General features: G+C 40.3%; 1 protein-coding gene across 6 annotated transcripts in view; it reads left to right on the top strand.

Annotated features, from left to right (window-relative positions):
• Positions 1-7,564, top strand: part of AFF1 (ALF transcription elongation factor 1) — a 203,901-nt gene extending 196,337 nt beyond the window's left edge. For all 6 annotated transcript variants that reach the window (XM_017641131.3, XM_017641143.3, XM_037021130.2 and 3 more), the window contains 2 exons: positions 1,170-1,375; positions 2,335-7,564. In XM_017641131.3, coding sequence (XP_017496620.3) covers positions 1,170-1,375; positions 2,335-2,456 — 328 coding nt within the window. In that variant the 3' untranslated portion in view covers positions 2,457-7,564. The remainder of the gene's footprint in view (positions 1-1,169; positions 1,376-2,334) is intronic.
• Positions 7,565-27,950: the final 20,386 nt, after the last annotated feature.

The raw sequence follows: 27,950 nt of genomic DNA, 5'->3' as shown, positions 1-27,950 counted from the left end.
ATTCTCCTGCCTTTAAGATATTATTCCAAATTAATAGGTCATCAGTCACATTATTTTCAGTAACTCATTCATCATTTGTCCTGCCAGTATACAGTGAGTGCCTGCTTTGTACCAACTCCTCTCTCAGGTTTAGGGGATATGGCAGTAAACAAAGCAGACAAGAATCACTGCCCTCGTGGAACTTCCACTCTCATCCCTAGAAATTCTGTATTCCAGATAATGGGAAGTTCTGCTGGGGATGCCCTGGACCCATGCTGCCCAGAGGGCGGATACCACCCTGTCAGGAGGCTTCTGCTACTGACCCAGCTTCCATTGTATATCTGTTACTTCCTGCACTCAGTGACTTCACTTAGATTTCTCATCTGACCCACATTAAGGCACTTGTGTACGTGCCTGTGCAGGGAGATAGTCAGGAGGACAGTCCCCTGGTGCGTCCTACTCCCTGGCCCGGACCCAGTGCCTCATAGGCTGTCCCATGTTCATTCAGGCAGTGACTCAGCAGGTACTCATCAAGAGTCTGCTCTTAGCACCTACTTTGCCAAGTGCTAGAAATGCAAAGAATAGTAAGAAATGGCCCCTGCCTTCAAAATGTTTGTGACCCAGGAAAAGGAGTTAGACATAAAAGTGTAGTGGGGTGTGATAAGTGCAGAGAGACAAGTTCACATGGTGACAGAAGGGAAGCTGTGCTGTATCCCCAGGTCTGGAAGAATGCCAGGGGCTCAGTTAATGTTTGGTGGAAGGAAAGAACATAAAGGAGATCAGGGGTGTCGTCACAGCAAGTGTTGACTTAACGTGAGAAGGTGGATGGTGGGTGTGGGGTGGGGAGTCGTTCCAGGTCCAGGGAGCAGAGTATGTAGATGGCAAGAGAAGGCATATTTGGAGTACAGATTTGCCTGCCTGACTCTGTCCAGTGAAGGATATCTTGCCTCCATTCAGTCATTCTTTCTGTTTGGTGGGCTCCATCCCACTGGGTTTTATGAAATAAATTCCCAATATCCTGAAGGTGAGGGGAGTCTATTTGACCTTGTAGAAATGATCTTAGAGCTGGTCGTCATTTTGGCTAGTGCACACTAACACTTTGTGACTTGGCCTGCAGTTCCAGAGACAGGAAGCCTGTACTCTTGGGGTCTAGGTGATTAACTGGTTTTCTTTTTTCTCCTGTCTTCCAGAAGCACAGGTACACCATCCCCACTCTCTCCAATGCCTTCTCCTGCCAGCTCCATAGGGTCCCAGTCAAGTGCCGGCAGTGTGGGGAGCAGTGGGATGCCGATCACCATCCAAAACATGACATCTTCCTATGTCACCATCACGTCCCATGTCCTTACCGCCTTTGATCTTTGGGAACAGGCTGAGGTCCTTACAAGGAAGAATAAAGGTAAAGGGCTCTGTGCCGGGGCTTTTGAGGGCCTGGGGGTTAGGAGAAAACAGCACTGTTGGTTCAGATTCTGTGTTCAGTTTTTTGAAGAAAAGGAAATGTGTAGTTACTTATTCTTTCACATCTCCATCCTGCCTTATAACCTAGTCACAGTTCTCTCTTGAGTTCTGTATGTGAAGATGGATTTCTGTGGCTGGATCTTAGCACAGTTAAATCAGAAGTGGCTTCAGCTCTTTGCATCTTCAGAAGTTTTGGCCCCATTATTTCAGCTTGAACTGAAATGCTAGCAAAAGGGCAAGGCCAATGAGGAAGGAAGTCACAACAGATTGGAGTTACAAAGTGGCTTGACCTGCATGCTGAGTTTATGTTCTGAGTGTATGTAAGATAGTTAGCAACAATACAAGAAGTGTGGCACCCACTGTCAAGGCTTGTTTGGAAAGAAGGCCCTTGGTGAAATCCAGGGTTCCAGAGACGGTAGAGCATGCTGTTAGAGGACCCGCTCGGGGTCCGTGCCAGTGCCTGCTCAGGACGTGCTTCCGTGCGTGTCAGTGGCCTGGTTGGGAAGGTGGTGGCTGGGGGTTGTAGCCACGTAACTCCCACAGTCTCTCAGATCTGTATTTTCTGTCTTAGCAAGTTAGTGATGCTTTTAACATGTTGGGTTTGGGTTGGTTTTTTTCCCTCAATTCATGCATCCACTGATCCAAAAGTATAAATTGTTAAATTTTCAGTGCCAGCCTCTTGTGCTAGACATTATGGAGTCAACCCTAAAACAAACCCAGTTCCTGCCCTTCTAGTTTAGATATGGAGAAAGCAAGCTGTTAACAGTACATTGTGGGGTTTTTTGCTGTGATCAGGTACAGAATATTGTGAGGGTATAGTTTCTGGTACTTGGACTGCTTATGTTTCCATTTTTATTTTTGTGTGTTCAAGTATGTTTACTTGGTTTTGCTTGTTTGCAGAATTTTTTGCTCAGCTCAGCACAAGTGTGTGTGCACTAGCCCTCAACAGCAGTTTGGTGGATCTGGTGCACTACACAAGACAGGGTTTTCAGCGGCTCAAACAAGTAACCGAAACACCTTAATGGAGGGCCAAGTTGATTTAATGCCTTGGGAACTTTTTTGCACATTGGAAGCCTCAAAAACAGTCCGGACATTTGTCTAATCAGGACACCACACTCAAGAAGAAAAGCACGATGAGATGGTTGGGACATGATGGTTATGCAGAAGCAGAAAGCAGGAGACCGGCCTCAGAGATGACCTTGCCTTCCCTAACTACAGGACAGAAGTGCAATGGAGCCTAAGTGTGCATATGAATGGTCTCGAAACATTTCTGAATTTTTTTAACCGGCAGGATGCAAGTTGCAGATGAGATAAGGAGAAGCAATTTCAACTCTGAAAGCAAATTCATGTCATCTCAATAGCCACACTAGTCATTCCCAGAAGGAAATTTTTTAACAATGAATTTTGGTGTACAGTTTTATGGATGATTTTTTTTTCTCAAGTTTGGGGGGAAAATATTCATAAATGCTAATGGTCATCTATAAAACATAAGTTGTGAAGGACTCCACTGTACCCCACTTTGTTCTGATGAACAGTGACTTTGGTGATACCAAGTACTGTATAATTTGTAACATTGAAGGCAACCCCCCCCCACCCGCCCCATTGCCTGGAGTACTGCACCCTCATCCCTGCTCTGATTTCTCTGGTTCTGTGCTAAGAGCCAGCTGACATCAGAGCAGCAGAGAGAGGAGCTGCCGCACCCCGAGAAGCTGCCTGGGGCTTCGTGCATGACGGAGGACATGGCTCTGCCATTCCCCAACCCTGCTTCAGCAAAAGGCCGTCGCCACTGACTCTGTTCCAAGTTTTCTGCCTTGGGGAAGAAGGGAACCAACATTTATACCTGACCAGATGGCTAAAGTGCTTTTTAATTTTTGTTTAAGTAGAGTTGGAATTTGAGGTGCTGATCTGTGGTCTACAGTTATGTGGTAACTCATGTTGTCTAACCAACTCAGAGTTTGTCAGTGAACAAAGAAAATGAAATCTACTTCTTAGAGAGGCTTTATTTTTCTGCTACAAATTATTTTATATTTATAGCAAAACTATACTTTCCAAGCCCTTGAATGTTATCTAGGGGAAATTTAACTCCCTGAGAGGATGTGGAGATTTGGGGTGGTTAATTAGACTTAAAAAAAAAAAATTTCACCACATGCCTTCACTCCAGAGTGTTTCTCAAACTAGATTTGATTAGATTGAAGAACTGTGGCCTTCCCATGTGCTGTTATTGCCATATTATATGCATTAAACCAAGTTGAGTTTGAATGACCTAAAATGAAAGAACACAAATTACATACCCATAAGCACAGGTTTTCTTTTTCATTGAAACTCTGAAGATTATTATTAGAAGCATTGTTTTGAGTGCAGTGTTTTTCAAAGCCAATTCTTTTTATCCCCTTTAGAAGTAGAATTTGCATGTATATTAAAATTGAGGAGTGTTGTCTGTGCAGTTGGTGTTTCTGTTCCTTCATCCCATTTTGCCCATCTACATTTTGTTTCCTACCAGACGTATTTGACATTTTCATATTTATTTATTAATGAAGGGAGTGCCATTTTTTTTATAATGAAGAGGTCTACAGTCCAAATGATGAATGTAAGAACTAACTTGGTAATTTGGAAAATAGCTAAATGGATGTGTAGAGGACAGGAATGCCTATTTTTCATAGCATAAATTATTTCTGTGAAGCTGCCTTTCAGTGTCATTTCCAGCCTGTTCTTTTGTTACCACAAGCTGGCTCAGAGGTCTGTTAGCTCCTATTTAGGTTAGCCAGAAAATTCAGCAGTAGTAATCATAAGAACCTGATGTGCGATCTTGATGGGCTGATTTCATTTATTGATATTCTAAAGCAAAGCCATGGTTCTTCTGAAACTGTTAGTTTAAAAAGCAGCCTGTTGGTAAATGAACAGTAATTGCCCGGTAGGTTTTACACTCATGGCTTTGTGTCCACCTCTTATGTGTAGTAGAAGACACCAGGATCGGGTTGATGTGATCAACACCTTTTCCCCCTTACGGCCTTGGCCATTCCCGCACCCGCCCCACTCCCCAGTGTGAGCCGCTGTCCGTTTGGAAGGGTGTGTCCTTCAGGCCAGTTTATGAGCTGTGGATTGTGCGGGAGTCTGTGTTGACTGCTCCCTCAACTGAAGACATTTCCAAGTCAATTTCTTGGCCAATTCTAAAGAACTTATTGCTTTTTCAGTGGCCTTATTCTTTGTATGTTTTTCTCCCTCTTAATATTAAACATTTGTCCCATGAAAAGTGAATTGAAACAGAGTTCAGTTTGTTCTGTTTTGATCATGGAATATTTCCAATTCTATGGCAACATGCATTGTACCTAAAAGACCATTCCTAATGGCTACTTTTTAAATAGAGTAATGGCTGATGAATCCTTAATGTTCATAAGGTCTTTTTGCTGTTATGGTTGTATATAGAAATCTAAAGGATTTTTTTTAAAAACCAATTGCACTTTTTCACTGCATGCCTAAATTCCCTAAGGCAAAATTTGTACTGAGGCAAATAATTGGAAGAACTAGATTATAAAATTACGCCTTTGAATATGTCAAGTTCTTCTAACAGTGATAGTGCATATTTCACAGTGAGACAAACACAAAACATCTTGAGGAGTGAAAATTGAGTGTAAAATCTTGCCTTTGGCACTACAGTTGTGTGTATGTGTCTTTATGTCTGTGTACCTTTACAGGAAATGGAAGAACACTGTTTTATGTTTTAAAATGTTGAATGTTTTTGTCCTTCCTGGAGATAATTAGAATGTGAATCACCAAACTTCAGACTTTAACCACACTAAGGGCCCTGCTAAACAATGAAAAACACTTTACTTAAATGTACCAAATTACACTGGGTTAAGAATGTGAAAACATAGCACATGTTAGCTGTGGTGGAGATTGGGAGGGTCCCGCGGGCATGTTACCAGGACCAGAACTGCAGTAGGCGAATGATTTACCTGGTACTATTTAGTCACTATACTGAAAGGTAAAAGCATCTGACTTTTTTAACAAAAGGCTCTTCATTTTACAGATCCATTTTGACCTAAAATACTTAGTTATTTCCCCTTGACAAATTGGACCACACTTAATCTCCCTCATTCTACATCTTTTAATGCCATATCTCAATGTTTAGAAGCTAATAAACTACGCCTTTCTGGCTGAAAACCTGCCTTCATTGATACTTTACAAATTAATATTAGTCAAATCAGGAGCTTACTTTTTTTTATGATTTCTGTTCAATGATTTTTAGAAGCAAGAAGAAGCCATTATGCCCTTCAAAATGCACAAAACTCGTAGGTGTGATCCGTGAAGGGAGGTGTGTGTGCATTTCACACTCAGAACAAAAGGCTGTGGGTTGGATGTATTCATTGTGCCTTTGTTGACCAAATCTGTTTAGAAATACTTTTGAGAATATGCTGTATTTTGCCATGGCCTTACGACGTGTTATGTCGGCCTTGCACCTTTTGTTCTTCTGCTTCATGAAGTTTGAGGTGTATTTGGGCGTCTTGTTAAATGAAATCAAATAAGGCTTGATTCCCTACCTCCCACCAGAGTCTGCTTTTACTTAAGGATTTATTTTCCAAGACACTACACTAATCTTTGGAAAAACTTTTACCACTTCATCTCTTAGACTCTTTACCATTGATTAGCAGTATTTAAATTTTGCAAGACTGTTTGGGCTGGTTTGAGAAACAGAGATGGGCTGCGTGCCGGGCACCGTGGCCGGGAGGAGCAGCAGGTCACGGCCGCACCTTTCCTCTTCTTCCGTGGGGGCCTCTTCTGGCTTTGGTCCTATTTAGAATTAATGGGCATAATGTTTTCCCATGCCTTTTCTATCTTCTGTCATTTTGTTTGCAGAAGATGTAGTTAGCAGAATAACATGGTGTTGAGTATTTTCCTTCAAATACTGCAAGTGGTATTTAGTGGTATTTCTACCAGATAAACCTCAAATATGCGATCCAGTTGTGTTGGTTTCTTAGTGACTGAGAATGAATTGTGACCACTGGCCATGTTCTCCTCAGTTCTTATGTTGAGTAGACCAGCACCGTCTACCACCTTTCTTACAGTGGCTGTAAATTTCCTGTTGTCCTGGGGGAAATCACACTACAGCTTCCACTGTGCACCAGACAGCAGTGGGTACTGTGAAGGTGAGAGAAACTCCTGGTTGTCTCTACCCAAGAGGGCAGGAAGGAAGCGCACGGGTCCGTGGCAAGCGCCCCGGCCCGCAAGGACGGGAGGCAGACCGCAGACAGGCCGGCCTAGGGCCCACGTCAGACTGGGCAGTGTCTGGCCTGAGGACGGCGGCTTGCTTGGCTCTAAAGTAGATGTTGAAACAACGCTTAACACAGGCAGTATTAACTTCACCTTTAGTTCAGGCCATCAACACGTATTGCTAAGATTGCTGCACATCCCCCTTCAGATACCAAGTATACACTGTTCATGTTGGGGTGTGTGTGTTGATATGCGTGCCTCAAATCTTGTTTTTTTTTTCCTTTTTTCCTGAATGTGATCATATTTTGGATCATAACCTAAGCAGGGTTGCCCTTTTTTATTTATTACCATTATATATTATATTATATGTTTTTTGCTTTCTTATGACTTTAGAGAGAAAATCAAATCTTGGTATTAAAATTGTGTAAAAAAGGAATAAAGTGTCCAGTTGATAAATGATCACTGGTCTTTTTCTAAAATAATACGAATTTTTCTTTTATATTGTGAAGTACTGTGCCAGCTATCTAGTCCACACAGTGATTTTGTAAGTAGGATAGGGAAAAGCAGTGATGCTGTCAATGGGAAGATGTGCAACACAAATAAGGGGGACTCTGTATTTTATCTCCTTCAGCAATGGAACTGCAACTTGGGGCTTTTGTGAATAAAATTTAGCTGCATTGTATAGTCCTTTGAAAGAGACATATGTGATCTGTGAGAATTATAGTTTGTTTTCTTTTGTTAGAAGAAAAATTTGCAAAAGATCTCTCCAAAGATAATGTGCCACAGATCTTTTGTTTGTTCTCTGTGATGAGGATTAATTGCTGTTTATGCATTGTTAATTGACTTGTTAATCTTCAAATTCTTTCCTTTTCACAAGAGGATTGAGCTGTTAAAAAAAATTAATAAAAATTTAGAGAAATCATTGGGGTTGAATCTGTGCTTTCACTTTGCCTGAATAAAGTACTGCGTAGTGTCACTCTACGACCACCATGTAGAGCCCAGAAGAGTGTAATGTGCCCTCATTCACAGTATGTATGTATTGTTGGGATGGGAAAACAAATGTGGACAGAGGGTAGTTATCCTTCAGTGTATTTTCAAGATCTTAATCACACACGTACCAGCCTGATAGCACCAGGGTGGCTTCTTACCCAACATCAGCTGCCAGGTGCAGCAGTGACTTCGATTTGCCTGTTAATTTGCTGAATAGACACGTTTGTAGAATGTTGGTAATGAATCTGAGGACCCTCTGGTATCTCCTCCCTTGGGGACTCCAAAAGATGTAATACTCTGCCTCAACTGAGTTTTATGAAATCAGAATGTAGATGCTGAAATTTGTAAATTTGAATCCTGGCTCGAGTTTGCTGGGTGACCTTGGGTGAGTTACTTAACCTCTCTGGGTTTTTCTCATTTTCACACTTCACTGACTTGGCATCTTACCTAGTAAGAAGGTGAGGATGTCAATGCCGTGTGGGCGGTGCTGAGCATAGAGCCTGCGTAAACAAACTGGTGGCAGCTCTTCATTCCATCTCCTCACTGCACAGTGATACCCCAACCGCTGAACCTCTGGTCTTCTGACACTGACAAAGGACTCACTACCCACCTCGTCCTCTTTCATCATTTCTTCCTTATGCTAGGTTGACCTCTACTCATTGATCCTAATGAACAAACACCCAACCTTGGCAGTGGTAAGTGTGGGGGAGGGCAGCGTGTTTAGTCCTGATGAAGCTACAAGGAAGGCACCTCGTTTGAAGTAGGCCTTGAAAGGTGGGTCATAAAACCTCTGGGATTTCCACAAACCCATGTCATCTTGCCTGTTACAGATTTTCAGTAGTAGTTGTCTGTTACATGGTGTGTCATCTCATTAACCTCCTTGTTAGACACAGATTATTTCTAATTTGGAGATATTACAGAGAATGCTTCCACGACCATCCCTGAAGTAGACTATTTGGATTGACTAAAAAATATTTTACCTATTGTCTTTATGTAAATGTACCCATGTGTGTATTCTGAGTTATCTTCACTCCTAAAAAATTCATGCAATCCCAGGATATTTTCCAACATTGCAGTACCGCCTTATTCTCTAAGACTGTTCAACAATTTCTGAATGACCATGTAATACTCAGCCCATGTTCAAATTTCTGCATTTATCCCCCAAAGGTTTTAGGACTTATTTTTTGAACTAGGATTCAGTCAAGTTTCATGCATAACATTTGGTGGTTATATCTCAGTCTTAGTCCAGAAAGAAAACTTCTTAATGTCCTACATTTTGGGTTTATGTGGTTCCCAAAATATCCTTTAACTTATTCCTCTGTGTCTCATATTTCCTGTAAATTAGGTCTGAAGGCTTGATTGTAGTTGGCAAGAATCCTTCACAGGGGATACTGTTGTGCCTCATACTTCATCACATCAGGAAGCACCTTAAAATCATTCTCTGCTGGCGATGCTCAATGGTTAAGATAAGATCACCAGAACTGTCACAAACACGGGCTTTTCACTGTTCCAGCACCCTTGCACTTAGTGATTTTAGCATGTAGAGATGTGCTCTACTCCTTTACCAGTCCTGGGTATCATGTTTGGAAAATGCACCCAATTTGATAGGTAGGGAAATGGTGTTTGATGACTTCATTTTTTCCCTTATGGTGCTGAGTATTTTTTCCCCTCACATACCAAGTTGCCATTTGCAGTGTATGGGTTATGTGACCAGTATTCTAGGTCCAGTTCAAGTGCCCAACTCATAGATGTGGGGAAGTCTCTCACCTAAATCATATGAAGGGATTTACCACTAGAAAAGGTTGTTCTAAGGGCAAGGTGGCTAAGCAATATGATGATCTCTCCATGTTTTTCTTCCTTTCAATTTGTATATTCACTTTTTACACTGTAAATACTTTCCTCCAAATTATCATTTTCTTTTCAGTTTTCATTATGGCACTTTCCTGGCAAACATCTTTTACTTCTAAGTAGGCCAACTTGTAGCAGTATCTTCAGTTTCTGCCTTTGGTGTCCCCAGGTACGTAAAGGCTGTTTCCCACATGCTGCACGAGGTGTTTCTCCTGCTGACTGCTGGCTGCAGCTCTGAGGTAAGTAGTAATTCCCCTTTTAGTCCTGAGAACTCTTCTTAGCAAGTATTTAGGTACTTGTGGTGCCTGAATCACTTAAATACTTGCTCACTATTTGCCAGGGTTGTTGGGAATGTAAATTGCCACAATCCAGTCTACTTTAAATTAGGCATCTAGGAGGTCAGAACTTTCCTGTCTGTTGCACACAGCTCTGAAACCCAGTGGGTCTACTACACTAGAGTATAATCAGAGGTTTATCTGCTGGCCCTCTGGTTGTGATTAGATAATTGGACCCGTCTAGTCTGTTTTGTCTTAGAACAGGTCCCTCAGTGTTGTGGTCTCCCTGGAACACCAAGGCTCTGATAAGAAAGACCTGTGCCCTTCTAACAGACTGCATAGCAGACCTTGAAATACTTTCTAAACAATTCTATTTTAGTGTAAAAGACCATGTGCCCATCATGCTAAGTGCTTTAAGTCACCCTTCTTTTTGTTACTGGGGCCCAGTTTTAACATCTCATTTACCTTATTTTATGTGTAAGAGGCAGACACAATTATGGGTTTCTGTCTCCGCACTGCTAAATATTCTTGTAAATTGTCACCTAAGCAACCACGCACACACACTTTTCTACATGAACATACACTGTGATGTGAAAACAGTGTCTTCAGTTAACTCAACTCCTAGCCTTTCCGTCATTGTCCTGTGGTCTGTGAAGAAAGTCCTCCTGTAGGTAGACTTGGTACCAGAGTGGCAACTGAGGACTCTGCAAGCGTCTCAAGGGAGGAAGTTATTTGTAGAGTGTTTTGCAGAGATTCCCAACATACATGTGTATCAGTTTTGAGTGTTTTTTTCCCTAAACCCTGTTTCAAACTGACTTATTTACAAATAGACTACTTAAATATGTCAAATGATGCAAACAAAAGCATAGGCAGCAAAAAGTTTAAGGGCAAGTCTTCATCCCTTCCTCCACAGACGTAACAGCCAATGAGTTTGGTGCATCTCTTTCTAGAACTTTCATTGTGCACTTACACATTGTTTTTAAACATAAATTTGGATATACTGTATTCTGATTCTTTTTACTTTTTATCAGTTTTCTCTATATGGCAATCATCTTGGCTACAAAATATTGTATAATAAGGGTATATCACCATTCATGTAAACATGCATCCATTATGCACACCAGCCTTGCCTGCACTTTGCTGTCGTGAATGGGGCTGTACTGAGGCATCTCAGCACACACATCATTATGCATCTTTGCAAGTATTTCTGCAGGAGAAATTTCTGTAAGGCGGGGATGTCTGAGTCAAAAGATAAGCAATGTTTAAAATGTTCGATGTTAACCAAACCACTTCACCCAAAAAGCTCTCATACCAACTGTGGATGAGGGTACATTGCCAGCTTTGGATGCAGTATGGAAAACAGCCCTATGTGACTTCAGTTTGCATTTCTCTGACAAATGAAATTGAACATTTTGTCACAAATTTATTGGCCATGTTTCTGATTCTGTGGAATGCCTGTTCTGAGATTGTTTTCCTTCTGATTTTCAAATTAAGAAACTTAGACTAGGTTGTTGGTTGCTTCTGACCCCACAGTGGTATGACTTACAGTTTTGCTCCATTGCAGGCACCTCAGAAAACATTATCTGTGAGCTGCTTACATTTTCTACGTTTTTTAACCCAACTCCGTGGAAGTCATGATCAACCCCTAAGTGAGGGAAATTTCATGCATATCATTGACCTGGGTCTTCAGAATTTGAAGTGATATTAATCTTTACAACTGATTACTTGTCCAAACAAATGCCTGATCCAGGATAAATTGGAAGCTGTAAAATATTGGCAGTTTTGAAACCCACTGGATGTACAGAATGAATTTCACCATAGGTTTCTCTATTGCCCATAGAGATCAAATAGAGTATTTGTCACATGACAGTCCTGGGCCTTACTTGATTGCAGTCCTGTTAACTCGTATTCTCTCATTTTAAATGAAGGTTTAAAAAAGGCAAGGCAAGATATACCATCTCTGTGAGCTTTACTCCCATCCGTTCAGTGGTTTGAGTGGCTTGTTTACGTAAAGTGACATGCTTCATGTTGTGTGTTAACATTAACTATAAATCAGGGCACCCAGCTTCTGGGTGGCATGTTTCTTTTCCTTCAGGTGACAAGTAACTTAGATACGGTATTTTTCCATTCAAGCAGCCACTGGCCCTGCCTCCAGCCAGCCCTCTCTCTAACATAGACGCTATTCTAAAGCGGTGGATTGAGTTACTTCGAGCTTGATAACGTGACACAGCCAGTTAATCTGCTTGTGATGGCACTCTTGCTCGTAAGTGTTTGTCCTGAATTCCTGATAGCACCACACAGCCACTCAGCCTGTTTTCCCTTCATTTGCTCCGTGCACTGTTCATCCCCGTCCCAGCAGCACAGTAGACCTAGAAGATGAAACTGTGGAAGAGGGGAAAGGAACGTGCATTTAAGCCACGCATGCCGTGTACTTCCCATAGTTCGCATTTTTAAAACCATCTTTCAGATTAGCCACTATTATCATGCTCTATAGATGATGAAATTAAAACTGAGTGACGCCCACAGTCAGATAGTAAAAGGTGACACCCAGACGATACAGATTTATTTGCCCGACTTCAAGTTATAAAGGGTTTTGCTTATGAGTATGAGCTGGAGGAGATGTGGCTTTTATAAGCTGTTCTAATGTCATCCACTGCTCGTACCCGAACCCTAGTTTAACTTGAACCATTTTGGCATTATACTAGAGACAGTTAAGCTAGATTGTGAGTAGGAATTAGACGTTTCAGAAAATGGAGCTTGAGAGGAAGTTGGGGCATCTGTAGTCACTAGAAATTTAATGACTCCAAAGTGGGGGTGTTTTCTTGTCTGATGTCACTTTATTGTGTTGCCCTACAGACTTTCTCCATCTACCAGTACTAGTCAGAACATTAGTACACCTCTAGTGATTGCTCAGTTGACAGGGTTTTTCCCTTATTTGTATTCTCTTTATGAGGACACATTATTTTTAATAAAAGTTTAGTAACAAAATTTGTAAAGCCCTGAGCACTATAAAGTAAGCTTTAAAGGTTTAAGTCCCAGCAAATGTGAGATAACTCAAGCAGACGGCAGCAGCGTGGATCGGCAGCGGGACCCAGCAGGGCTGGGACCTCGAGCCTGGGGACCCCAAGGCTGGCCAGCTGGGCCGCCAGGAAGCCCGTTGCCTGCACCCTACATAGTCGGGCAAACCAACCAGAAGCCGAACAACAATCACTTCTGCCTCACACAAGTTACTTAAATGTCTTGTAATATTTTCCTCACCTACATAACAAAAAAGGAAGGAGTTGAAATATGTGATATCCTGAGGTGTATGAAGTGAAAATATTAATAATCAAATATTTCCCTGTTAAACGTGTTAAAACTTAGATACAAAGAATGTACTAAAAAACCACCATCCTTCAAAATCACCACCTTTTGGGGGCAGGGGGATACACATTTGTTACCATTGTTCAGAACAAGTTTAGAACATGGTCTTTAAAATAATTTGCAAAACTAGATGGGCAAGAATATGCACACTTCACTTTATGGCAGCTTTTCTGGGAAGAGTTAAACAGCACTGTATATATATAAATAACACCAGATTTAGCTCCAAAACAGCTATTTTCAAAAAGCAGAGGATTGAATATGGCCCTACTGTGTGATTCCAGTGTCTCCCTGAGTTTTGTCAGTGAAGGCAGCACCAGTGGCTTAATCTGAATCTCCAGACAGTCTTTGAAAAGCAGAGTTTGTTATTTAGCAACATTTTTACATGTAAAATGTTACATCTATCATTATATAGATACATTTTAATAAATACTGTTATTAAAATAATTCCTGAGTATTTCCATTTTCCCTCATATTCGGTGTTATCCTGAGGTGAATAAACTTTGTCCTATACTAAACCTTATATACCCCTTTACCCTGAGAAGTGGATTGGGCCATTATTTACTACTGAGTAGAATTACTGTACCAGAATGTCACACAGAGGGTGTGGCCTCTTCCTCCTCTTGGCTCCATTTGACTGGAGCAGTAAATCATAGGCACATCTCCCACGCTCCTACTATTTTGTGTTCAGGTGTTTGTACATACGTATTTGCGTATATGTGCTAAATAAAACACAGGAGGTTAGGGAAATTTCACAGAGACTCCGTTTTACAAAAAAACAACTGAGATATCCTGTGGCATTAAAGGAAAACTTGTAGGTTCTTTAACTATTAAACCTTTGGTTCTACTTCCCTAATTTCCTGAAGCCACATCTTTCATTACTTAACGAATATACACGTTCTCTAGGTAAGACAATCCCTGGCCAGGTTCCTTCCTCAGCTCAGTTCCCTTGCTCTTTTTAATGTACATAGTGTTCTCACCTTTCAGCCTAGCCCCAGGGAGATCCATTATAAAATCTCACAACTCTTCAGGCATATTTACAAAGTGTTACCTGAAAATACCAAGAAACCACCAGACAATCCATTTGTGTGCAGCTGATTTAAAAGAATTTATATTTATTCCACCAGTAAAAAACAATTATTCCTCTGGCTCATTTGAAAGGATGTTGTAGGTTTAAGTCAAAACTGTCCCAGGGCTTTTCCTCCCCTTCTTCATAGGCATGGGCCACTCCACAGGTGTAAACCCTGACCCCAGAAGATCTGAGTGCATAAAATAGATGAGCTCTGAAGCACAAAAGCTAAGTTCCTACTATAATGCACTCCCAGGGATTAAGTAAAAGCCACAGCTAGCCAGCTTTTGAGGATTATTAATAGTGGTAATGAGGAAAACATTTTGAACATGGGCATCAAAGTGCACTCAGTGTGCAAAACAGTGCAGGCACAATATGAATATAAATTTTAATAAGTTTTAGTTTGAAGCTTCCCATTAGCGACCTTTTTCCAAGTGTAATGTGCAGAGTGTACCACTAGAGAGCAACCATTTCCTGTAGGAAAAAAATAATGTTGATTTAACCCCATTGAGCTACCACTTTACACTCAGTACAATGTACTGGCATTTTATTGATTAGAGTTAGTGTTAGGATGAGGAGAAACCGGAAACCTCATACTGTGCTGATAGGAATATGATACAGTATAGCCACCGTGGATAACAGTTTGGGAACTTAAAAATTTAAGAATCATTGCCACACAACCCTATAATTCCACTTGTATGAACCTGCGCAAGATAAGTGAAAGCATGGTCACAAACATTTATGGCAGTGTTCCCTTATGGAGACCAGTATGAGGACCTCATGGAGACCAAAAATATCCCCTGGGCAAACGAGTTTGGTCATATAAACAAAGCTTCATTTAGCTTATTTAATTTGACCTGGTCATTTCTTGCTTATGCCTCTGAAAATCACGAGCAAACCTTGAACTGTCTCCCAAGGTCGGTAACAGGGTAAGCACAAACCAAATCCCTATCATTTAAGAAAATTCTAATTACAACCAATCACTGTCAAGAATAAACTACTTTTTTGCTCTATAAGCTGCTTTAAAACAATGAACCCCTGAGACTTAATTTGGTGTTTTAGTTGTTGGAGTGCTCCCAGTTTACCAACTTGTTTTTTTGGTGTGTGCGTACACTCCTTTTTACCAGTTACTATTATTTGGTTTTACTTGTTATATTTGAACTTTTGACATTTCATGACATCAGGAGTGGGATCCAAAGAAACAAACCCGTAACGCCTGAGGCCAGTGAAAACCCAGGCGCTGGCACCCACCAAGCCCACCACTTTCTCACCAGTCCTGGGGCTTGAGGGTAAGTTTCTCTTGGATCCAAGCTCTGCTCTCTGCATTTTGAGCTCTCTTACTTCATTGTGCATACCTGTATTTTGCTTGTTGAAGCTTCTTGGTAAGTCACCTAATTCTGATTACCTGTGTCCTGAAATAGTTGTGGGAAAGCAGGGCCCTTCATACTTAAGATGTTTGGGGGAATGTAAAGGCAAAGATGGGTTCCACCTGGTCTATGGACCAGGCACTCTTGTGCCTTTTATGAAAAGGGTGAACTTTTGGAATTGTAGTGGCCACCTTGGGGAACCTTAAACTCATGTAAGTCCATCTTCCAGGGTACCCTTAGAAGGATTCCAAACCTCTCAGACAGTGGAGTACATTCTTTGGTACGCAGAAGCTTCTAAAAGACAAATGACTCCAAAATGACCTCTGAAAGGATCCTTATGGCATGTAAATAAAAAATCTTTAGCAAAAGCTTTTGGCCATCTGAGCAGGTAACCATAACTTTGCATCTGTCAGAAACACAGTTTAGATCCAACTATTAGAGTTTTGTACCTGAGACATGGCTTAAGAATTTTAAAACAAAAGCTGTTAGGAACTGTCTATGTTTCTATTTATGTATTCATGTTACAGATGACTTTTTTTTCTTGATGGCACTGCATTGCCAAAATTGACTTGTGAAGAGCTCTATTTAATTGGCTTAAATTTAAGCATTTATATACATCAAGTATACTCAGAAATATAAATCCAAGTATTTTTGAATTTTACATAAATTGTGATCTTCAGTAAAAACTAATTTGTTGGTTTAATAAAAGCAGACATGTCTTTAAAATGTCAACAAGTAAAAGATTGTTAGCTGTCTAATCAACCATAATTGTCTAAAGCAAGTAATTACAAATAGATAAAAGTTTATACTAAGTTGAATGAAATGGATTTTCATTGAATATCTAGATCATTTCTAAATAAGATAAACTGGCATTTTACCTACTTTTGGCTTTTTAACTTAACAGAGACAAAAGATATTTGGGTCTATTAATAAACATATTTTGTGCCACACTGAATTTTACTATAAGGATGTATTTCTAGAAATTATGAAATGTATTTACATATTTGTCCACAAACTTCTAGTTTTCCCTAGGAAATAATAAGGACTCTAACAGTTAAGAATTCTACTTAATATATGTAATTGAGACTACTAGATAACAAGGGTGAAAGACAATACATATGAAAAGTAGGTACAAAAAACCGAATGGATAAGGAAAAGTATGAAGGATCTGGGGGAGCTAGTTTCTTGTTTTTTTTGCTAAGGGAAAAAAAATAGTTTTGTCCTAGAGTAAAATGATTGTTCCAGAACAAGGAAAAAGATAAGACAAAACCTGATCAGAAGCAAAGTTGCAGCAGGTTCTGGAAAAGGAATTTTATATGTTCTCAAACCAAGACTGGAATGGATTTATATTTAAGTTTAAAGAAGAATTCTGGTATCAAAAATACATTGATGGAAAATTAGAATTTGGTTACAAGGACAAAGTTTTTTCTACCTTTAATGTAATCTGCCTAGGAAATAGATTCTGTGTCTTATGAACATGTTTCCTGGGCTCCACATTGTGTTTATGAAGTCTTTGAATACTAAGAAAAAGAATGGAAACTTTCTGTATTTGCCTTTGAAATCTTTTGTCACTTTGGTTGAAAAGTTAACTAAGCATTATTTCACAGTGGCCTATGATCCTATTGATCAAATGTTTTGACAAACTTCCCCAAAGCAAATTCTGAATGAAGTAAAAACAGAATGTGAATTAGGTTTATTTTATATATTAAATTGCACAGGCAACATTGTAAAAAAAAAATAGTATAACTATATCATTTATACCTAGGAAGGTTATACAAACCAGAAACTACATGTATAATTTTACCAGTCATAATTAATTCCACTTATTAATATAAAATAATCTTTGTCAGTTGCATAATTTTGGGGGTACATATATATGAACTCTTATCTGATCTTTGTAAATGACAAGAGATTTAAAAATAGCTATAGTTATTGTTTCATTCTAATGCTTTTACAAAACTGCTTCAACTTCAAAGACCCTGACAAGCACTCGAAAATTCAGGTTTCTGATAACTTTCAGATCCTAACATTGGCCTGAGTAAGAATTTCTAAACTTCTATTGGAAAATTTATTGATGCATCAAGCAGTTTTCCAACTGAAGATAAAGCAAATCAAAAATCAGTTACATAAGACAGAATAAACCAATGAAGATAATTTTTGTGAGTTCATTTAAAACACTGTTTAATGTTTTATTTTCCAGATATAAGGGACCCCCCCCTTTTCTCTTTTAAACTAGCTATAACTTCATGTGGTAAAGTTTGCCTGCAACAAAGGTTGAAATACTTATCTCTTTCTCCCTACTTGATCCTTCCAGAATTTGGTAACTCTTACTTTTCATGACAATATATGTATGTGCATAAGTTCAGTAACAGTCTGTTCTCCTTGTAACGGAACACAGTTGGACAAGTCCTTGGCCTGGTTTCTTAGCCTCAAGAAGCTTTTAAAAGTCCAGTCTGAAACTCAAGAAAACTTGGAGCAAAACAGATTTAAAAGAACCAATATAGCCAAGTCACTATTCTTGCTGCACTTACGTAAATAATCAGGTCCAATGTAGTGAAACTAGATTTAATTGCAAACAAAGAAATGGGGATGCTTTCTATAGAGAGAAAAAAAATCATTTCAGTGACACACCTTCGTGGATATCACATTCTAGCACTATTGTCTTTGTGAGGTTTTATTTTCTATTGACTGGATACTGAGTTCTTGTTTCCTCCAATAATTGGTGAGAACTCCACAAATCAACAGTCCTAGTTTTCTACCACTTGCTTGACTTGGAATCACTATGAAACTGAAACTGGACAAGCGGATAAGAGAGAGCTGTTGTGATGACTTCTTCGAATTTTCTATCTTGTACTTGTTGTGATATGACCATTCAGGATCCCCAGAGGCATTCACACTGCAAACCAGGAAAATGTCAGGTCGCCCCTGCTTGCCCTCACTCCATCTGGAGATGATCTGAACTTGACATCTAGAAATTTCAACTGGTTGTTCCTCAAACTCACAAATTGACTTTTTAATTTGCTGGAACTCAACCTGTGTGTTTCCATAGGAATGGCTCTTACTAAATTACCTGATTGCCCACATATAGCGAGCTAAGTTAGGGGAAAGCTCACCTATAACAACCCTCTTCATCTTCACTGTCCTAAGCAAGCACGGGCCTGTGTAAGTGCGTGTTCATAAAGACTGAAACGCATTTGGTTAATTTGTTAAATCTTAGCCTCTGAGGACCTTGACTAATCTTACAACTGTTGTATTGACCCTCATGGTGTGTTGTGTACTCTCGAGGGTTTTAAATGTCTGTCTGTAGTTATTCATATGAGGAGACAAGTGGATGAAATGAACAACTACATAAATCAAAAACAGACCACCCTTGAAAATTCCCAAAGTCAGTTTAGTCACACAAAGCTTGATTTAGTTTATTCTGTACATACAACTAACTTGACTCCGGCTATTTCTTGTAACTATGTAAACCAAAAGCAAAACTTGAACTCATCTCCCAAGGTTGATAAAGGGGTGACCACAAACCAATTCCCTATCATTTAAAAAATTCTATTATAAACAATTGCTGTGAAGAAGAAACAGTCACTGCTTTCTCACTGTGTAAGCTGCTTTATAACAATGTACTCCTGAGCCTCACTGAATGTTTTGGTTTGACTGCTCACACACTTTTTGGTGTGTGCACAAATTTCTACTGTGATTTCTGAACTTGGGACAGCAGCATTATGCATAATGGCAAACAGTCCAAATGACTACCTGCTGAATAAACAAAAGGTGGCATTTGCATAAGATGGAATACTACTCAGCAATAAAAATACTAGAATATGGATGAGATGAATCTTAAAAACATCATGCTAAATGACAGAAGGAAAACACTATATACAATATACGATTTTAGTTATACAAAATACCCAGAAAAGGCAACTTTATCATCAGTGGTTGCCTAGGGCAAGTGGAGACTGACTGCAAGAAGAGCTCATGAGAATTTGTGGAGGCGGGCTGGGGGTGTGGTGATGAAAATGTTTAAATGTAGTTATGGTGAATTTCATCTAAGTTTTAACCCAATAAAGCTGATTCCCAAAACACCACACTGATTAGCACTGTATTAGAACAGGTTTCAACAAATGAAACAAGAAAGAGGAAAGCCCTCTGTGTTAGAATAAAATACAAACAGCCACTGTGTCAGTTAGTTCTGAGCTCTGGTTTCCAGACAGGAATGAAGATCATTGTTTGCAGAGGAACAGGGGGAAACCAGGGAATTTATGGTTCAGGTATAAATGTTAATTACTTTTGGCTAAAGGCCAAAAGAAACACTTCCTGAAAGTTTCAGGCAGAATAGAGTTATTTTTTTGGAATTTGCATCAGTACTTTGGAGTCTGGGATTTATAACTCATTAATGCTTAGAGGGTCTGGTATATATAAAAAGTAATAGGCATGTCTATGCCAAGTAATCTTATATTTTATGAATTTTCCTTTTATAAACTAGTTTATAAATTTACTCAAAATTTTTACTTGAATGGGACTGAAAAAGCTGTTAAGGTCTCAGCTCTTTCAACAAATTTTACAGGGGGGTCCAGTAGTTACCAAAACTATACCCTTCCTCTTAGCCTTGGAATGGTGGTGGCAACACTCTCCAGGGGCTTATGAGAGACTGGCTCACCTGACGGGCGCTCTCACTACTAGACCTTGGCTACGTTATAAACAATATACTTTTAAATGCCTTACTGGGTTCTCAGGAAAGCAGCATCACGTCGAAGCCAAATGTATAAGCTGGACCCTGAGGAACCAATAAGAGGGCTAAGATGTCCCAAGGGCAGTTACTGGCCTAGAGATGCAAATGCAAAACCTTTCATGAGAGAAAATGCCCAATTTAGAACCTCTGGATTCTCACAGGCTCAGCTACATACATGTTTACATTTACAAAATGAAATCACCACAAGAATGGCACCATAAGGAAAAAAGCAGATACTAAGCCACAGGGCACAAAGGTCTATGCATAAAATGCACAAAGAGAAACAAAAGGAAAAGCAGCATTAAGACTTTTGGAAATGAAAAAAAGTACACAGAGCTGAAGTGAAAATTAGGAAGATTAGAAGTCCCAGAATAAGAGAAGTAATACTCAGAGTCCATGGCTGAGGTTTTAGAGCAGAGAGACAGACATCATAATCATAGTGTATACTGGCAGGATCATTACAAAGACCCACATCTAGACTCACTATAGTGAAGCTACAGAACAGATGAAAAGATCTTAAAAGGAGGTCCCATAGGAAGGAAAGAACAGCAGTTGACAAACTAAACGAAACCTGATGACACTGGAATAACTTCAAATTTCTGGGAGAAAACTATCAAGTAGAAATGTAGTTAAATGATCGAGAGTATTAGTAAGTGTGGAATTGAAGTTAGACCCTGATACCTCCTCACCACAAACACACAAAGGAGACTGAGTGATGGATGTGATAATCATTTCACAAAGTATACATGTGTCAACTCATGTACTTTAAATATACAATTTTATCGATTATACTTCAAAGCTTAAAAAATAAATTTAAGAAAATATAAAAAGGATGGCAGTGAAATAATACATTTTCAGAGGAACAAAAATATTCCTTGAACAGAACTTCCCTAACTTCTAAAAATACACCTTTAGGGGGAAAAAAATTTTCTCAAAAGGAATGTCTGAGATACACAAAAGTAAACCAGTCAAAGTAAACCCAAATATTTAATGTTTAAATATAGGTTGGTAAACTAAAATACTAAAGGTGATGAATTTTGTTGTTCTAAGGCCCTCATTGTTCAGGAAGGCATTTAACTATGTTAACTATAGGTTCTTAAATATGCACTGAAAATTTCAAGGTTAACCACTAAAAACTGGCAGGGGGTATGCAAACAAAAAACCTTCATTTAAGAAAAAAAGTTTCTTGGGAAATAGTGGAGGTGCTAGTAAAATTTCTGACCACTTAATCCTATTCCAAATAAAACAGGTCAAGTTGGATCCAGCAAAACAAAAAAAAATCTATGTACAGCATTCTAGTCAAACAAGGTGTTTCAGGAGACCCAAAATTTGAACAGGTATATAAGACCAGTGCAGTATTAGCAACTGAGCAGAGGGAAAGCAACACAGCAATGCTTGCCTTCCCCAATAGCAAGAGGGAGTAAAAAGGGTGTAAGTATTCTTGGCCCCACAAACAAATAACCAGTGAGAGCTCCCTTCCAGGACAAAATCAGATACATGTCTGAAAACACACACTTTGAAATGCTCAACTCTTTGAAATTAGCATACATCTAAACCAAAAACCTCAACATATCTCAATTGTTGAAAACAATATAGAATGTTAGCCAAAAGAAAAAATGGGGGGGCGGAGCCAGGATGGCGGCGTGAGTAGAGCAGTGGAAATCTCCTCCCCAAAACACATAGAGCTATGAAAATATAACAAAGAAAAATCTTCCTAAAATAGAGACCACAGGACACAGGACAACATCCAGACCACATCCACACCTGCAAGGAACCAGCGCCTTGCGAAGAGGGTAAGATACAAGCCCGGGCCCGGCGGGACCCGAGCGCCCCTCCCCCCGGCTCCCGGCGGGTGGAGAGAAACCGGAGCGGTTTTTAATTTTTTTTTTGGCGAGCGCTTTTTGGAAGCCTTAGAGGGACGGGCCCCCGTTGCTGGGGAGGCAGGGTGGCGGGACCGGTGAGCAGGTGCCTGGGAACGGCGCCGGAGGACAAAGAATATCCCGCGTTTCTCCCTGCGGGACCGGCGGGCGGGTGCCTGAGACCGGTGCCTGAGGACGGAGGAGGTCACGCGTTTTTCCTTTTTTTTTTTTTCTCTTTTTGGCGAGCGCTTTTTGGAAGCCTTGAAGGGACGGGGACCCCAGTGCTAGGGAGGCACGGTGGCGGGACTGGTGAGCGGGTGCCTGGGACCGGCGCCTGAGGACAAAGAATATCCCACGTTTTTCCCTGCGGGACCGGTGGGCAGGTGCCTGAGACCGGCACGTGAGGACAGAGGAAATCGCGCGTTTTTCCCTTTTTTTTTTCTCTTTTCTGCGAGTGCTTTTTGGAAGCCTAAAAGGGACAGGGACCCCGGTGCTAGGGAGGCAGGGCGGCGGGACTGGTGAGAGGGTGCCTGGGACCGGCACCGGAGGACAAAGAATATCCCGCGTTTTTCCCTGTGGGACCGGTGGGTGGGTGCCTGAGACCGGCACCTGAGGACGGAAGAAATCGCGTGTTTTTCCCCTTTTTTTCTCTCTTTTTGGCGAGTGCTTTTTGGAAGCCTTGAAGGGACAGGGACCCAGTGCTAGGGAGGCAGGGCGGCGGGACTGGTGAGCGGGTGCCTGGGACCAGTGCCTGAGGACAAAGAATATCGAGCGTTGCTTCCCTGCGGGACCGGTGGGTGGGTGCTTTTTGGAAACCTTGAAAGGACAGGGACCCTGGTGCTAGGGAGACAGGGCAGCAGGACCAGTGAGCGGGTGCCTGGGACCGGCACCTGAGGAAAAAAAAAAAAAAAAAAATCGCTTGTTTTTTCCTTTTTTTTTTCTTTCTTTCTGTTCCCTCTCTCATTGTTGCTGTTGTTGTTTTGGTTTGGAGAGTGCTTTTTGGAAGTCTTAAAGGGGCAGGACAGGTCACTTAGACCAGAGGCAGGGAATCTGGGGATCTCTGGGCACTCTAACCCCCTGGGCAGCAGGGAGCACAGAGGCCCCTTACGGAGATAAATAGCCTCCTGGCCGCTCCCCATCCAACGGGGCTCCACCATTTTGGAGGAACAGCCCCAGCCAGGCCAAGCCCACAGCAACAGCGGAGATAAACCCCAAAGCAACTGGGCGGGAAGCAGAAGCCCTGTCTGCGCACAGCTGCCAAGCACAAGCAACTAGAGGTCGCTATTCTCCCAGGAAAAGGCTACAAACCAACAAGAAGGGAAGCTCTTCCAGCGGTCACTTGTACCAGCTCTGCAAACTATCTCTATCACCATGAAAAGGCAAAACTACAGGCAGACAAAGATCACAGAGACAACACCTGAGAAGGAGACAGACCTAACTAGTCCTCCTGAAAAAGAATTCAAAATAAAAATCATGAACATGCTGACAGAGATGCAGAGAAAAATGCAAGAGCAATGGGATGAGATGCAGAGAAAAATGCAAGAGCAGTGGGATGAGATGCAGAGAAAAATGCAAGAGCAGTGGGATAAAGTCCGGAAGGAGATCACAGATGTCAGGAAAGAGATCACAGAAGTGAAACAATCCCTGGAAGGATTTATAAGCAGAATGGATAAGATGCAAGAGGCCATTGAAGGAATAGAAGCCAGAGAACAGGAACGTATAGAAGCTGACATAGAGAGAGATAAAAGGATCTACAGGAATGAAACAACACTAAGAGAAATATGTGACCAATACAAAAGGAAAAACATTCGTATTATAGGGATACCAGAAGAGGAAGAAAGAGGAAAAGGGATAGAAAGTGTCTTTGAAGAAATAATTGCTGAAAACTTCCCCAAACTGGGGGAGGAAATAATCGAACAGACCATGGAATTACACAGAACCCCCAACAGAAAGGATCCAAGGAGGACAACACCAAGACACATAATAATTAAAATGGCAAGGATCAAGGACAAGGAAAGAGTTTTAAAGGCAGCTAGAGAGAAAAAGGTCACCTATAAAGGAAAACCAATCAGGCTAACATCAGACTTCTCAACAGAAACCCTACAGGCCAGAAGAGAATGGCATGATATACTTAATGCAATGAAACAGAAGGGCCTTGAACCAAGGATACTGTATCCAGCACGACTATCATTTAAATATGATGGTGGGATTAAACAATTCCCAGACAAGCAAAAGCTGAGGGAATTTGCTTCCCACAAACCACCTCTACAGGGCATCCTACAGGGACTGCTCTAGATGGGAGCACCCCTAAAAAGAGCACAGAACAAAACACACAACATATGAAGAATGGAGGAGGAGGAATAAGAAGGGAGAGAAGAAAAGACTCTCCAGACAGTGTATATAACAGCTCAATAAGCGAGCTAAGTTAGGCAGTAAGATACTAAAGAAGCTAACCTTGAACCTTTGGTAACCACGAATCTAAAGCCTGAAATGGCAATAAGTACATATCTCTCACTAGTCACCCTAAATGTAAATGGACTTAATGCACCAATCAAAAGACATAGAGTAATAGAATGGATAAAAAAGCAAGACCCATCTATATGCTGCTTACAAGAAACTCACCTTAAACCCAAAGATAAGCATAGACTAAAAGTCAAGGGATGGAAAAACATATTTCAGGCAAAAAACAGTGAGAAGAAAACAGGGCTTGCAGTACTAATATCAGACAAAATAGACTTCAAAACAAAGAAAGTAACAAGAGATAAAGAAGGACACTACATAATGATAAAGGGCTCAGTCCAACAAGAGGATATAACCATTCTAAATATATATGCACCCAATACAGGAGCACCAGCATATGTGAAGCAAATACTAACAGAACTAAAGAGGGAAATAGACTGCAATGCATTCATTGTAGGAGACTTCAACACACCACTCACCCCAAAGGATAGATCCACCGGGCAGAAAATAAGTAAAGACACACAGGCACTGAACAACACACTAGAACAGATGGACCTAATAGACATCTATAGAACTCTACATCCAAAAGCAACAGGATATACATTCTTCTCAAGTGCACATGGAACATTCTCCAGAATAGACCACATACTAGCTCACAAAAAGAGCCTCAGTAAATTCCAAAATATTGAAATTCTACCAACCAATTTTTCAGACCACAAAGGTATGAAAGTAGAAATAAATTCTACAAAGAAAACAAAAAGGCTCACAAACACATGGAGGCTTAACAACATGCTACTAAATAATCAATGGATCAATGAACAAATCAAAATAGAGATCAAGGAATATATAGAAACAAATGACAACAACAACACTAAGCCCCAACTTCTGTGGGATGCAGCGAAAGCAGTCTTAAGAGGAAAGTATATAGCGATCCAGGCACACTTGAAGAAGGAAGAACAATCCCAAATGAATAGTCTAACATCACAATTATTAAAACTGGAAAAAGAAGAACAAATGAGGCCTAAAGTCAGCAGAAGGAGGGACATAATAAAGATCAGAGAAGAAATAAACAAAATTGAGAAGAATAAAACAATAGCAAAAATCAACGAAACCAAGAGCTGGTTCTTTGAGAAAATAAACAAAATAGATAAGCCTCTAGCCCAACTTATTAAGAGAAAAAGAGAGTCAACACAAATCAACATAATCAGAAATGAGAATGGAAAAATCACGACAGACTCCACAGAAATACAAAGAATTATTAAAGACTACTATGAAAACCTATATGCCAACAAGCTGGAAAACCTAGAAGAAATGGACAACTTCCTAGAAAAATACAACCTCCCAAGACTGACCAAGGAAAAAACACAAAAGTTAAACAAACCAATTACAAGCAAAGAAATTGAAACAGTAATCAAAAAACTACCCAAGAACAAAACCCCGGGGCCGGACGGATTTACCTCGGAATTTTATCAGACACACAGAGAAGACATAATACCCATTCTCCTTAAAGTGTTCCACAAAATAGAAGAAGAGGGAATACTCCCAAACTCATTCTATGAAGCCAACATCACCCTAATACCAAAACCAGGAAAAGACCCCACCAAAAAAGAAAATTACAGACCAATATCCCTGATGAATGTAGATGCAAAAATACTCAATAAAATATTAGCAAACAGAATTCAACAGTATATCAAAAGGATCATACACCATGACCAAGTGGGGTTCATCCCAGGGATGCAAGGATGGTACAACATTCGAAAATCCATCAACATCATCCACCACATCAACAAAAAGAAAGACAAAAACCACATGATCATCTCCATAGATGCTGAAAAAGCATTTGAAAAATTCAACATCCATTCATGATAAAAACTCTCAGCAAAATGGGAATAGAGGGCAAGTACCTCAACATAATAAAGGCCATATATGATAAACCCACAGTCAGCATTATACTGAACAGCGAGAAGCTGAAAGCATTTCCACTGAGATCGGGAACCAGACAGGGATGCCCACTCTCCCCACTGTTATTTAACATAGTACTGGAGGTCCTAGCCACGGCAATTAGACCAAACAAAGAAATACAAGGAATCCAGATTGGTAAAGAAGAAGTTAAACTGTCACTATTTGCAGATGATATGATACTGTACATAAAAAACCCTAAAGACTCCACTCCAAAACTACTAGAACTGATATCGGAATACAGCAAAGTTGCAGGATACAAAATTAACACACAGAAATCTCTAGCTTTCCTATACACTAACAACGAATCAATAGAAAGAGAAATCAGGAAAACAATTCCATTCACCATTGCATCAAAAAGAATAAAATACCTAGGAATAAACCTAACCAAAGAAGTGAAAGACTTATACTCTGAAAACTACAAGTCACTCTTAAGAGAAATTAAAGGGGACACTAATAAATGGAAACTCATCCCATGCTCATGGCTAGGAAGAATTAATATCGTCAAAATGGCCATCCTGCCCAAAGCAATATACAGATTTGATGCAATCCCTCTCAAATTACCAGCAACATTCTTCAATGAATTGGAACAAATAATTCAAAAATTCATATGGAAACACCAAAGACCCCGAATAGCCAAAGCAATCCTGAAAAAGAAGAATAAAGTAGGGGGGATCTCACTCCCCAACTTCAAGCTCTACTACAAAGCCATAGTAATCAAGACAATTTGGTACTGGCACAAGAACAGAGCCACAGACCAGTGGAACAGATTAGAGACCCCAGAAATTAACCCAAATATATATGGTCAATTAATATTTGATAAAGGAGCCATGGACATACAATGGCAAAAGGACAGTCTCTTCAACAGATGGTGCTGGCAAAACTGGACAGCTACATGTAGGAGAATGAAACTGGACCATTGTCTAACCCCATATACAAAGGTAAACTCAAAATGGATCAAAGACCTGAATGTAAGTCATGAAACCATTAAACTCTTGGAAAAAAACATAGGCAAAAACCTCTTAGACATAAACATGAGTGATCTCTTCTTTAACATATCTCCCCGGGCAAGGAAAACAACAGCAAAAATGAGCAAGTGGGACTACATTAAGCTGAAAAGCTTCTGTACAGCGAAAGACACCATCAATAGAACAAAAAGGAACCCTACAGTATGGGAGAATATATTTTAAAATGACAGATCCGATAAAGGCTTGACGTCCAGAATATATAAAGAGCTCACACGCCTCAACAAACAAAAAACAAATAACCCAATTAAAAAATGGGCAGAGGAACTGAACAGACAGTTCTCCAAAAAAGAAATACAGATGGCCAAGAGACACATGAAAAGATGCTCCACATCGCTAATTATCAGAGAAATGCAAATTAAAACTA

The sequence above is a fragment of the Manis javanica genome, chromosome 5 (genome assembly GCF_040802235.1).
Source record: "Manis javanica isolate MJ-LG chromosome 5, MJ_LKY, whole genome shotgun sequence".
Taxonomy (NCBI): Eukaryota; Metazoa; Chordata; class Mammalia; order Pholidota; family Manidae; genus Manis; species Manis javanica.
The sequence above is the reverse complement of the archived record's forward strand: the minus strand, read 5'-3'. Positions and strand labels throughout refer to the sequence as shown.